The sequence below is a fragment of the Symphalangus syndactylus genome, chromosome 8 (assembly GCF_028878055.3).
Source record: "Symphalangus syndactylus isolate Jambi chromosome 8, NHGRI_mSymSyn1-v2.1_pri, whole genome shotgun sequence".
In the NCBI taxonomy this organism is placed as follows: domain Eukaryota; kingdom Metazoa; phylum Chordata; class Mammalia; order Primates; family Hylobatidae; genus Symphalangus; species Symphalangus syndactylus.
The window spans coordinates 17,445,520-17,459,025 of NC_072430.2; the positions used below are offsets into that span (position 1 = coordinate 17,445,520).

A 13,506-nucleotide genomic window follows, 5' to 3' on the forward strand; every position below is an offset into this window, starting at 1 on the left:
GCTCCTCTGGCTGCACCCACCTGATGGGGTAGCAATGCAGGCATTAATTGAGCATGGATATGGGCCAGACATAGGGCTAGCTCACTTCGTCCTCACAACGACTTTGAATTTTGCACTGTTATGCAGACGGGGAAACAGAACAACTTGTGGGGAGTCTTACCCAAGGTCACACGAGGAATGGGCACAAGCACCAGGCTTTGGGCTCTGGCGGCCTGGGCCCAGGGGTCCATGCAGGAGACTTTAACCAGGAAGAGCAGGAACCTTTGAAACTCAGGGTTCTTGGCTGGCATGGGGGGCTGTGTTTTATAAAAGCAGTGAGTGCCTCTGGTTGAATGTTTAATGTTCATATCAACGAATCTCCACTGTATCCATCACCAGAGCCCTCCAGGGCAGATCGGCATTGGAGAGGCTGCCCACCGCCCAGCATTGGATGGAGGGTGGGGTGAGGCCCCAGGCTGCTGACCCAGGCTGCAGGATGGGCTCAGCCTCCCATCTCCAGCATTCTCCTAGTGCTGGTTGGGACAGGACCCTGCCTCATTGTGGGCACTGGCCAGCCTCCTGGCCCCAGTGACACAGCAACTCAAACCTGCCTGCCTGGAGAACAGCCCTCCACAATAATAATAATTACGACAACTATTATTAGTATTCTATTGTGGTGACAGTAATAACCAGCTTGGCGTCGTGGCCAGGAGACCAGACTCTGTGCCAGGCAGACCTGACCGCACCTCCCAGCCACCCCTTGGCTGTGGGACCTTAGGCCAGTGCCTTGACCCCCCTACACCTTAGCTTCCTCCCCTGCAGATAGGAGGAGGTTGCTCAGGTGCATTCCTGCTTGCCTGGGGGCGGGGCTGCACAGGCAGAGTTCTGGCCAACCCGGCTTGGGATGGCGTCCAAGCCGCAGCCACAGGAAGGCAGGCCCCGCAGCAGTGGGTGCTTTCAGAGCCGACCTGCCTGGCCTCCCAAGGGAACCCATGATGAAAGGTTCCTGTGGCTGCGCCCCTTGCCAGTCATCAGCCCACGCACCGCTTCACCTCCTGTAATGACAGCGCTGGGCCAGTGGCTTACCCACCTTGCTCAGCAGGCACCGTGCAATTTTCATTAGGTCACGTACTCATTATTTCTCCAGATGACTCTCAGCCAGGGAGATATGAATTTGATGGGCCGCCCACTTTACAGACGGGGCGACTGGGGCGTGCAGCAGGCCAGGGCTTGCTTCCGGGCTTGGAGAGGGCAAAAGGTCAGTGGTTCAAGTAGGGATTCTGAATTTGGCCTCTGTGTGGTTCCCTGAAGTAGGTTCCTGGGGAAAAGAGAGTAGAGAATCACAGTTGCTGGGAGTGGTGCGGGGAGGAGGTAGAAGGCATTGGGGGCCTGCAGAGACTGCCCGGCCCCAAGAACAAACTCACTCGCAGGCCAACTGCTTGGGCCGCTGCCTGCCCTGCCTCAGATCCTCAGATCCCAGGATGGAGACGTGGGGGACAGGGAGCTGGATCCCACTCCTGCTGCTGTCAAGGCTGGAGAAGGGATGGGGTGTGCCTAGGTTGGGAGCTGGGGCTTGCTCCCGACCATGTGGGAGTTGGTAAAAAGACAACACAGTCTTGCCCCTTCCTGAGCCCTGGCCCAGGTGCTGTGTCGTGGACTTTACAGCTCCTTCTGTTCCCCACCATAACCCCGTGGGGTCAGCGCTGCTGCTGACCCATCCACAGATGAAGACACACCCAAGATGCGACTGCTTAGGCCACAAAGCTGATTGGCAGCAGGTCTGCTCCTGAACCGAGGCCCAAGTGCCCCAAAACCCTGCTTTGTCTCATCCCATGCTCCAGGGAGCCACAGCCAGGGAAGATGAGAGTGGGTGAGTGCCGTGGCCGAAGCGAGGGTGGAGAGTCAGCTCTGGTTCCCATCCTGGTCTGCCAAGGTCTTGGCAAGCCTTGGGCCCTTCTGAGTTTCCATTCTCTCACCTGAAGGGATGAGTAGCTCCCCTGTCTGGCCCGGCCGCCTTGTGGGCTCAAAGGCAATGTGAGAGGTGCCCATTTCATGCTTGGCACATAGTAGGTACTCAAGTAAAGTAAGTTTCCATCTTCCTTTTCCCTCAATAACAAAGCAGAGTGTTCCCTCTCCTAGACAAAATATTTACATTTTAATAGAGTCCCTTGTCTTTAGAGGGGGGATGAGTGATGATGGCATTCTAGGCAGCTTGTTGGGCTGGCACTGGCGGGGCTGCTAGGAAAAGCTCTCTGAGCTCCTCAAATCACAGGTACAGCAGCCTCGGGAGGGGAGTCTGGCGCTGCCTGCTGCAGGCAGGAGCCTCTGCCTCCTCTTCCTTCAAGAGTGTCTATCAGGACCAGGTGTGGTGGTTCACACCTGTAATCCCAGCACCTTGGGAGACCGAGGCTGGAGGGTTGCTTGAGACCAGCCCGGGCAAAAGAGCAAGATCCTGTCTCTTCAAAAAACAAAAAAATCAGCCAGGCGTGGTGGTGCACTCTTGTAGTCCCAACTACTTGGGAGGCTGAGGTGGGAGGATCACAGCCCAGGAGGTTGAGGCTATAGTGAGCTGTGATCGTACCACTGCACTCCAGCCTGGGGGACAGAGCAAGACTCTGCCTTAAAAAAAAAAAAAAGTGTCTATTGTCATCTCAACTGCACCACTTCCCAAAACTCACCAGAATTCTCCCGGGCTGAGTTCATTTCATAATCTCATGCTAATGGAGAGTGATTTCCGTGGACTTATACCTTAAGGAATTGTGGTTCTCTCAGAGCCAGCCTTAAAGGGTAACAGGCATTCAAAACTGCTAAGGCAGCTCCCGGGCACCGTTACACCCCTATTAAATCACACACACCATTAAAAGGATAAAAGCCCGAGCTGGCAGGGCTGTGGGGAACTTAGCACGTGTGAGCATGGCTTTCTTCCTAGGATGCTCTTCCCCAGCTCTGCTGCCTGCAGGAATGGGAGCCTCCTTTCAGGCTCAGCACACGCGTCTCTGCAGTGATGCCTTCCCAGCTCCCCAGTCAGAATTGCTGCCCTTCCTGGCAGTTCCATAGCACATGGGTCTTGTTCACGGCACTTTGCACTGTCTCCGTCTTAACTCCCAGGTAGGCTATGAAATTGACGACAGGGATGGAAGCTCATTCATTCAGTCCACAGCATGCTGAGTGCTTTACGCTCTTGGCCTGTGATCCTCACTAGCACCCTTTAATGTGGTGACCATCCCATTTTACAGACGAGGAAAGTGAGGCTCAGAGAGGTTTAACCATTTGCCCAAGCCTGGCCAATCCCAGGCCTGGGCTCTTTCAACAGCACAGTGCTGCCTCTGCAGGGGCTCCACCCTGGGCTGGGTTTTTGGGAACTCGGGACCCCCTGGTGGAAAGGGTGGCTGAGCAGGTAGGCAGACAGGGCCAGCACAATATGTTGCTACCATAACTGGGAACCCTGGGGTTTGGTGGGAGCCAGACAGGTTGGGGGGAGCATGGGAAAAAATTTCATAAAGCTATGTCCTGGCATGAGTCACTCAGGTGAGGAAGAAGGACAGGGCGTCGGTGCCAAAGACGGCACCATGTCACCCAGCCATGTGACAGATGACAGTTGTCGGGGAGCAAGCTCTTCAAGCTGTCATTTGGGCAGGATGGAAATTGTGGGCTGGAGAGCAGTGCAATGAGGGGAGGTCACGACTCCCTGGACAGAGCACCCCAGGAGTGACACTCCATAAATCAGTGCAACCTAGAGTTAGAGGGTCTCTAAGGATGGACCACAGATCTCTGCCTTCATCCCTGCCTGTTTCAATGAGTCTGGATGGAGCCATTACAGCTTATCAGATATGCCAAAGGCAATGTCCCATGAGAACATTACATTTCCAGAAACCTCAGAAGGTGGAACCAGAGACTGAAACCAACAGAAGGGAATTGAACAGGGAGAACAAGAATAGCCTGCTTTCAGGCGCAAAAGGTCAATTGCACAAACTGACAAGTTGATGGCAAGGTCCTATTTTCCCCCTGCCTCCTGAATTGTGTTTAAAAAGTGAATCTTTGGCCAGGCGCGGTGGCTTATGCCTGTAATCCCAGCACTTTGGGAGGCCAAGGTGGGCGGATCACGAGGTCAGGAGATCGAGACTATCCTGGCTAACATGGTGAAACCCAGTCTCTGCTAAAAATACAAAAAATTAGCCAGGCACGGTGGCACGCACCTGTGGTCCCAGCTACTTGGGAGGCTGAGGCAGGAGAATCGCTTGAAGCTGGGAGGCAGAGGTTGCAGTGAGCCAAGATCACATCACTGCACTCCAGCCTGGGTGACAGAGCAAGACTCTGTCTCAAAAAAAAGAAAAAAAAAAGGGAATCCTCTGAGGTTGAGATGGAGAGATCTGTTTGCTGGGCCTGCCCACAGTAAGTTCTCTAAAAGCATCTGTGATCAGTGGGTCCTGGATGGGTGTCCTGACCTGAGAGAATCCTTGGGAGGAGTCAGCCAGTGCCCCTGCACCAGGATGGGGCTAACCTAGCAGTACCTGTGAGGCTCCTGTGCCCACTCACAACAGCTGGGGTTGGTGTAACCCACATAAAATCCCCCAGTCCCACCCAGGAACAGGCATCCCAGCTGCCTCAAGATCAGAGAGGGCCTTCACCAGCTGAATAGCAGCGCTGGGGTGGTAAGGACAGAGGGCGGCCTTCTGTGCCTGCGATGAACTATTGCTTGAGCCCAGGAGTTCGAGACTAGCCTGGGCAACATGGTGAGACCCCATCTCTACAAAAAAATACAAAAATTAGCCAGGCATGGTGGTACCTGCCTGTAGCCCCAGCTACTTGAGAGGCTGAGGTGGGAGGTTGGTTTGAGCCAGGGAGGTTGAGATTACAGTGAGCTGAGATCGCACCACTGCACTCCAGTCTGGGTGACAGAACAAGACCCTGTTTCAAAAAAAAAAAGTGGGCGTAACATAAAGAGCAGGGCAAGTCGTGGTCAGGTGGTGACCTAGGGTGGGTACTCACAGCAAGCACTTCCTCTATACCTCTGCGAGATGGCCATGCTCTCTTAGCTTGTTCACCTCTAGGGACAGGGAACTCACTACCTTGAGCCTGGGACAGGGCAGACCCCAGTGTTGCCTTCAGAGAATCTGCAATCTCATGGGGAAGTGAGCTGGTGGCAGTGGTGGGGCCGGCCTCCGGGTCTGACTCCTGCTGCTCCCTCAGAGGGAAATGGGCTAGAGTGCTCCAGAGATGGGCCCGGCCCAGAGGCCCGGCCCCGCTACGTTCTGCAGGCAGAGGGAGAGTGGCCCTTAGGCTCAGGCAGCCGGCCAGAGCCCTGGGAAGCCGAGACCCCTCCTTCCTGTGGGAAGCTGGTAGGCCACTGCCCACAAGTGACTCTCCCACAGTGGCCCCTGTCCTCCTTTCCCTCACTGCTCCTGACCCGCCCCCCACCTGAGTGGTGGCAGCTGGGAGGGGCTGACGCCTGCCCTCAGCCCCCCTGGGGGGAGGAAGGGGCTTCCTTAAGGAGGAGCCTGGACACCCCTCTTCTCGTGCCCCTCAGAGGCTGGATCTAGCCACGGACACTGACCTGGATGTGGGGGTGCTGGGATGGGGAGGGAGAAAAAGGGGGAGGGCACTCCCTGCAAGAGGCCCAGGTCAGGGCAGGGGCTCCTGGACCCTCAGCCAGCCATTCCTGTCCAGCAGGTTGGAGGGGCCAGGGGCCAGAAGCCCTTTGTTGTCTGGAAGGGCAGAGGGATTATCTGCCCACTGGATTTCAAGGCCTCCTTTCTGCCCTCTCCCAAAGCCGCTGACAGACCTGACTCCCTGGGGAGCTGAGGGACTCTTTTCTTGTTTCCTGTGACCTCCACAGAGAAAAATCCATCACCGGCTAGCTGAGCAATCCAGGCGGGTCCAAGAAAGATGGCATTGAGTCACCTGGGCCCTCATTGCCCTGACAGCCGTGAACGCATCATCCAGCTGGTAATTAGCTCTTACAGGAAAGGAAAATGTCTGTCATTTTCCTCCGGAAGTGCCAGGCAGGGATTGCTGGCTGCCCCTCCTTGAAGCTGGAGAAAGGCCGGATCCTCATCCTGGGGCCAGCCTCTGTTAAGGATGTGGATTAGGGGTGGGAAAATATCCCTCCTTCCACTCAGGAATCCCACTTCTGGGAACTTACCCCAAGGAAACAATCCAACAGGAAAGCAAAGCTGTGCACAAACACGTCCCCATAGGAGTTCTGTGTAATAGAACTGGCACCCAGCAGCGGGAACAGCCACGCACCACGCTGAGCTAAATATCACCTGGCTGTGAAATAGGGTAAATGCGGAGGATGGGGGGTGGGGGACTCAGAGGTCCTGGCTTAGCACTCTAGGGTTCTTGAACTTTGACATCCCAGCCTGATCCCTACTCTGACACTGTCAAACAGACCAGTTCCAGAACTCAGAGGTGGTGACTCCCATCTCTAGGTAGGGGACCTTGGGCAAGCAAGTATCCCACTGAGTCTTATCATCACGCAGGTGTGAGAATCCCTGCTTACACTGCAGCTTCAAGGATGCATTTATTTAAACTCTAAGTCTTTTTTTTTTTTTTTGAGATGGAATCTTGCACTGTCGCCCAGGCTGTAGGGCAATGATGTGATCTTGGCTCACTGCAACCTCCGCCTCCTGGGTTCAAGTGATTCTCCTGCCTCAGCCTCCCAAGTAGCTGGGACTACAGGTGCCCACCACCATGCCCAGCTAATTTTTTGTGTTTTTAGTAGAGATGGGGTTTCACTGTGTTGGCCAGGGTGGTTTCGAACTCCTGACCTCGTGATCTGCCCACCTCAGCCTCCCAAGGTGCTGGGATTACAGGCTTGAGCCACCGTGCCCGGCCAACTCTAAGTCTTAGTTGTGGCATCTGTAAAATGGACCCAGCACCAGGGCCAGTCCCCGGGGTGCCAGGAGGGATCATGAGATCATTGTGAGGCTCGGTGAGGCACTGCCACCAATTACAAATTACACAGCTCCTGTGTCCCTCTCACCATCCCCAGTCCCCAGGCCACACAGGCTGCTTTGAGTACATCCCAGTGCCCAGAGCTGTGCCCAGGCCTGGCACGATGTTTCTGCAGGGCTTCTCCATGCTCCCCCTGCCCGGCCGGGCCCTGCTCCGGGCTCCGTAGAGAGGAGTTAGCTCCAAGGTACACACGGCCAACCCCATACACCAGATGTGCACCCCTCGCATTCCTTTCCTACCTGGGTCCCTGAGAGCCAGCAGTGTTCCTGCGGTGTCTGAGCCCCTGCTCTGTGCCCACACCGGCCTAGGCATTGGGAGGGGCCCAATGGAGAGGAGGCACCTGAAGGAAGCAGCTGAGCTGAGTTCCAGAGAATCTTTGAGAGAGAAGGAAGAGCCAGGCAGAGGCCCTGCCGACGCCGTTAGGTTTTCAGCTGGGTGGGTGAGGCCAGAGCGGACCTCAGGCAGTGGCTGTACGCATAGGTCAGGGCTGGAGAGGTAGGCTTTAGGGACATCGGGCTACAAGGGGGACTTGGAAGCTGAAGCTCATGCACCTCCTGGCAACCATGAGGTGAAGAGAAGCCCTCAGTGTGGGCGTTTCACTCCTTGGGTGAGTCCCTCCTAATGGGGCTCAGTATCTCCAAGTGTTCTCTAGGATCAGACCAGTCCAGTGTTCTTCAGGCCTGGGTGGACCTTCCACGGGCCCGCCAGGCAGCCTGGCCACTTCGCAGACCAGCTCTCCTATGGGTTTCCAGGACAAAGCTCTGGGATTCCTAGGATGCCAAGTCTTGTGCAGCCCCGGTTGATGCCAGCCCTTCCTCTTTGGTAGCTAGCGGTGTCGCCTCTCTAGGGCAACCCCCACCTGCTTGGTGAAGGGCTCCCTCTGACAGACACTGAGGGTGGGATGTGTGACTAAGAACAGATGGTACAGTGAAGGGAAGGGTTTGTAGCCACCCTGCTGGGAGCCCCTGGACCAGGCAAGGTGACTCCCCGCTCTGAAATTCCAGCTGGGACTGCCTGTCACTTGCTCTCGGGCAGGTCCTCCGGCTGCCTTCACTGGCACACCTGCCATGGGAGAAACCTGCTACAGACCCCCGAAAACATACCCAAGCCCCAGCTTCTGCAGGTAAAATGGGCACAGTCATCCCTGCCCACCCTGCAGGCTTGTTGGGAGGATGGGAGGAGGAAACAGCCCAGAGAGTGCTTTGCAAACTGGAAATGAATGGGGAAATGAGGGCCTGACCAGGCTTCCTTCTCCAGCAGCCAGGCCCGGGCCTGGGGTGTTGCTGGTGATGGTCTGGTCTGGGGGCTTCCATCAGGGAATATTCCTCGCCCTCCTTACTTGTTTCACGTGCCACAGCCCAGAGCTAGGTTTTATCACTATTTAAATAAATTATGTTCATATTTAAATAAAATAATGCATGCTCTTAGGGTAAAAACAATCAGGTAACACTAAAATGCTTGCAAGGAAACGAGATGGTTCCCCGATTCCCCTCCCTTTCCACACTCCCCAGAGCAACCAGTTTCCACATTTAGTTGTTCTTTCTGGCTTTGCAGTCTCCACACTTCTCATAAGATGTTTACGTTGCTATTTCTTGATTTTTCAATTCTAGACATTTCTGTTGCTTTCTCATGGTGACAGATGAGGCTTCAGCTCTCTGAAACCCTCCCACTCCTGCCTCCCCTCCCTCAGCCTCTTTAGAGGGCTTTATGCGTTTCTTAGTTAACAGCTGGTCAAGGGCTTTATGATGATGATCGCGTAAATCTTATTCCATGAAAGTCAGGAAGTGGTCAATGATGGTTTCTTGTACAGTTTTGTGTGCGCCCTGGAGTGAATGCATTTATTTATAACTTGTCTCTTCTTAATTTTTCATCTGATCTACTCTAAACCGAGTGCTAGTGTTGTCAAATGCTCTGACAGTCTGTAATCTACTCCGTTGTGCCCTAAGCTCCCCATCTTCTGCTGTGGGGCCACTTCTCGGCCCCCCGGGAAGGATCCTTCTTCCTGGGTGATCGCGTACTCCCTGGTTGTTCTCAGCTCCTATGAGAGCATGTGCAACCAAAGCTTCCTAGAAGGTGCACCGTCGTTACATTCTATTTAAACTTAAATTTTATTTTGAGGCCTTGCATTTTTGCAAGGTTTACAAGGTTGATCCTTCCTGTGGGCATAAAATCCAGGCAGGGAATCCTTTCCCCCAGATTTTAAAGGTAATTGATCGTTCTGTGGTCCTCTAGCTTCCATTGTCGCAAGGAGAGGTCCAATGATAGGCTTATTATTGTTATTTTAATTTAAAAACACATGCACAGAGTTTCAAACATAAAACTATAAGGCTTATTAAAAAAAAAAAAAAAGTCCCTGCCTTCTCTCTCTCCACCCAATTCCTACTTCCCAGAGGCAACTTTTCTATATATTTGAAAACAACACACTTGTACTATTCTTTATTGACTTTCCAGCTTGAGACACTCTCGCTTGCCTTTCTCTTACGGATGAGGAGGCTTCAGGCCACTTATGTCCCTACCCTTCCCTACACAGGCCAATCCCCTCCCCTATCCTCCCAATATTGCTACACCATAATTTTTGATTAAATTAGTATTGTTTACATATTATGCTACAGTCACGTGTCACTTAACGACAAGGATATGATCTGGGAAGTGCGTCATTAGGTGCTGTCATCATTGTCATGGAGCATACAATGCTAGATGGGATAGCCCACTACACACCCAGGCCAGACGGTCTAGCCTATTGCTGCTAGGCCACAAATCTGTACAGCATGTGTGCCTGTACTGAATATCGTAGGAACTGTAACACAATGGCAAGAATTTGTGTGTCTAAACATAGGAAAGGCACAGTAAGAACACAATATTATCTGACGGGACCACCGTGGTGTATGTGACCCTGACTAAAATGTGATGAAGCAGCACGTGACTCTATATAAACATTATGGCCGGCTGAGCCCTGGTATGGCCTGATTGGATTTCCTTCCTTGTACAACTTCTGGGTTTCCCTGGGGATTAATAATTGCCTCCTTGTTTTGACTTGCTTGGTTTTTTTCTGGGCTTTTCACCAAACTCCGACAGAGCTCTAATATTCCTCTCCGAACAGCCAAGCACCCCGACCAAGGGAATCCATGAGCTTGGGCAGCTCCTCCGGGAGCCTCCTTTTGCAATCTGCGCTGATTGCTTCTGTCTGCAAAGCCCTCAACCTGGACTTCCCTTTCTCTGTTGTCTGAATCTCATGTCTTGTTTCTTTTCTTTCTCTCTTTCTCTTTCTTTCTTTCTTCTTTTTCTTTCTTTCTGTCTTTCTTTCTTCGTTCTCTTTCTCTCTTTTTCTCTTTCTCTCTCTTTCTTTCCTCTGTGTCTCTTTCTTTTCTTTCTCTTTCTTCCTTCCTTCCTTTCCTTCCTTCGTTCCTTCCTTTCTTCCTTCCTTTCTCTTTCTTTCTTTCTTCCTTCCTTCCTTTCCTCTCTGCCTTTCCTCTCTTTCCCTCTTTCTTTCTTCTTTTCTTTTAACTGCCTTCCTTTCTTTTCTTTTCTTTCTGACACAGGGTCTCACTCTGCCACCCAGGCTGGAGTGCAGTGGCACAATCACAGCTCATTGCAGTTTCAACCTCCTGGGCTCTAGTAACCCTCTCACCTCAGCCTCCTGAGTAGCTGGGAGCACAGGCATGCACCACGAAGCCCATATTTTTAAAGTTTTTGTAGAGATAGGGTTTCCCCATGCTGCCCAGGCTGGTCTTGAACTCCTGGGCTCAAGCAATCTGGGAGGCTGGGCTCCCAAAGTGCTGGGATTACAGGCGTGAGCCACTGCACCTGGCCTTCATGTCTTATTGCTTGGTTTAATTCCTAATTTTAGAGAAAGGATGTCTGGGAAATAATTTTTCTATTTTTTTTTAATTGGAAAATGTCTCACTCTGCCCTCCCCCTGGACTGTATCGGTACTAAAATAGTTTTCCTTCAGGATGCTGAGATGTCACTTCGTGACCTTCTAGTTTTGGGATTTGCTGTTGAGAATGCCAACATTATTCTGATTCCTTTTCTCCGCATTCTACCCACCATGGTTTGAGGATTTTCTCAACCCTGGTGTTGTGAAGTTTCATAATAATGTGCCCAATATGGTCTGTTTTCCACTTCTCTGCTGTCTCTTTTTATGGAGAGACTTGTGTCCCTGAGTCCCAGATAATTTTTTGATTTTATATCTTTATTACTTTCTTTCCTTTCATTTTATCCCATTAGATACAGGACAAAAAATCAGGGTATTGAGTGAACGCTATCCTGGCCTCCGGAAACCCTCGTCCCCTCCTGCGTCACTAGGTGTATGCATTCGAAGTAGCACATTTGAGGATTATTTGGGGAATCTGGATAACGTTAGAGAAAGACCTCTAAGGTCAGATGCTTGGGGAGGGGTGTACCCCACAGCAATGGGGATGTCTCCTTCTAGCTCAGCCTGATGCCAACAAACAAGTGCTTCATGCAGCTCAGAGAAGCTCTGGCTGCCAAATCACTGTCTCCCAAGATTCTGATGGACTTGGTCTGGGGTGGGACCTGAGCATCTGCATTTCACATGCTTTCCGGTGATTCTAAGGGTGGCTGGGGCTGAGAGCCCTATGGCTGACCTGCCGCCCTTGCTCCGAGAGCCTGACCAGCTAGCTGCTTCTCGGGCTCTGATTTGCTCACAGGGGCTCTGTGAGTTCAGGGTGCTGAGATGGAGCTTCCTCGTTGCAGAGTTCTGTGGCCTGGTGTTGGGGCTGAGCTGGGTGAGCTACTCTTGAGAGAAGGCTTGGCTCTTCAGTCCAGTTTTCAGATGCTCACGAAGACTCTGGGCTCCGGGGCACCCACAGGACTCAGCCCTTTCTTGAGGAGAGCATCCCCTCCCACCTCACCGTGTGGCCTGGGGTTCAAGCCTCCTTTTCTTGTCACTTGACTATCTCCTTATCCTACAAGGAGGATGAAATGGTCCTATTTTCCGGTCCTGATCCAGAGGCTCAGAGACGGGGTGCAGCTTTGCCTAGGACCACCTTGCTAGTAAGGGTCAGGCCAGAGACACAGATTTTACATCCAGGGTTTTTCTACTTAGCTTCCTCCTTTATCATTCATTCATTCAACAAACATTTACTGAGCTCCCAGGCTCTATGCTAGGAATTTTATTTATTTATTTTTGAGATGGAATCTCACTCTGTCACCCAGGCTGTAGTGCAACAGCACGATCTCGGCTCACTGCAACCTCCCACTCCTGGGTTCAAGTGATTCTCCTGCCTCGGCCTCCTGAGTAGCTGGGATTACAGGTGTGCACCACTGCGCCTGGCTAATTTTTTTGTATTTTTAGCAGAGATGGGATTTCACAATGTTAGCCAGGCTGGTCTGGAACTCCTGACCTCAAGTGATCTGCCCACCTCGGCCTCCCAAAGTGCTGGGATTATTGGTGTGAGCCACTGTGCCCGGCCTGGAACTTTAAATTTAAAAACACATTCAGGCCTGGCAACGTGGCTCACACCTGTAATTCCAGCACTTGGGGAGGCTGAGGTGGCAGATCGCTTGAGCCCAGGAGTTCCAGACCAGCCTCTACAAACAATATAAAAACTAGCGGGATGTGGGTATGCACCTGTAGTCCCAGATATTCAGGAGGTGGAGGTGTGAGAATTGCTTGAGCCCAGGAGGTCGAGGCTGTGGTGAGCCGAGATGGCACCACTGCACTTCAGCCTGGGCGACACAGTGAGACTGTCTAAAAAAAAATTAATTTAAAAAAACCACATGCATGGAGTTTCAAAAATAAAATTATAAGGCTTATTAAAAAAAAAACCTAAAAAACAAAAAGAAGTTTGTCATCGGGGAACAGTGGGCCTCCTGGTCTGGTTGTTATAGTTACTTGAGTCACCACTTCTCTCTGGCTAGCTGGGGCTCTTCAGACAACTTCATTTCAGTCCAGCCTCGCCCAGGGCAGGTCACGACAAGGCCTGGGGTGCAGGAGGAATTACTGTTACTGCTGTTGTTGTATCAAACAGGAGGGGGCTGGGAGGGCTGGGCCTGCAGCCAGCAGAAGCCCCATTAACAATTAAGGTCTTTGTGACTTTCATTCCACCCTCACTGCATGAAATATTCAGGCACTGGAGGAGATTGGTCTCAGATCTCTGCGGTGGGCAGGGCAGGGTAGGGCCAGGTGGGGCGGCTTTGTGGGGTTGTAGACCTCAGGCCTAGGGCAGCACCCAAGGCCTGGCATGTGTGCCATCCAGAGGCTGTGGGGGCTGGAGGTACCTGACCCAGAGGGTGTAGCTGCAGACTCCCCCAGGGCACCCCGGGGGCCAGGCACTGAGAGTCCCAGAGAAAAATGAAGCTTAATCCTCCAGGAGGGCACCGCTGGGGAGGAGACAGAAACACCCCTGTATCACGGGTGGGCCTGGGCCTCACCACTCCCAGCACAGTGGTGCAACAGTTACAGAAGTGCACACCGGGGCTCAAAGAAAGACCATGTGTCTGGGGCCTGGAATTTGTCACTTGATGTAAACCCCATAATTATCTTATAAGTAGCATAGATCATGTTAAATTGTATTTGTGTACCTGTGAAAGCATCAATTTGATTAA

The 13,506-nt window shown here is 52.4% G+C and overlaps 1 protein-coding gene across 1 annotated transcript in view; it reads right to left on the reverse strand.

The window, feature by feature from the left end:
* HHIPL1 (HHIP like 1) overlaps positions 1-13,506 on the reverse strand; it is a 72,185-nt gene that overhangs the window by 50,423 nt on the left and 8,256 nt on the right. The window contains exon 2 of the mRNA XM_055288223.2: positions 952-1,297. Within this exon, the coding sequence (XP_055144198.1) occupies positions 952-1,011 (60 nt within the window). The 5' untranslated portion in view covers positions 1,012-1,297. The remainder of the gene's footprint in view (positions 1-951; positions 1,298-13,506) is intronic.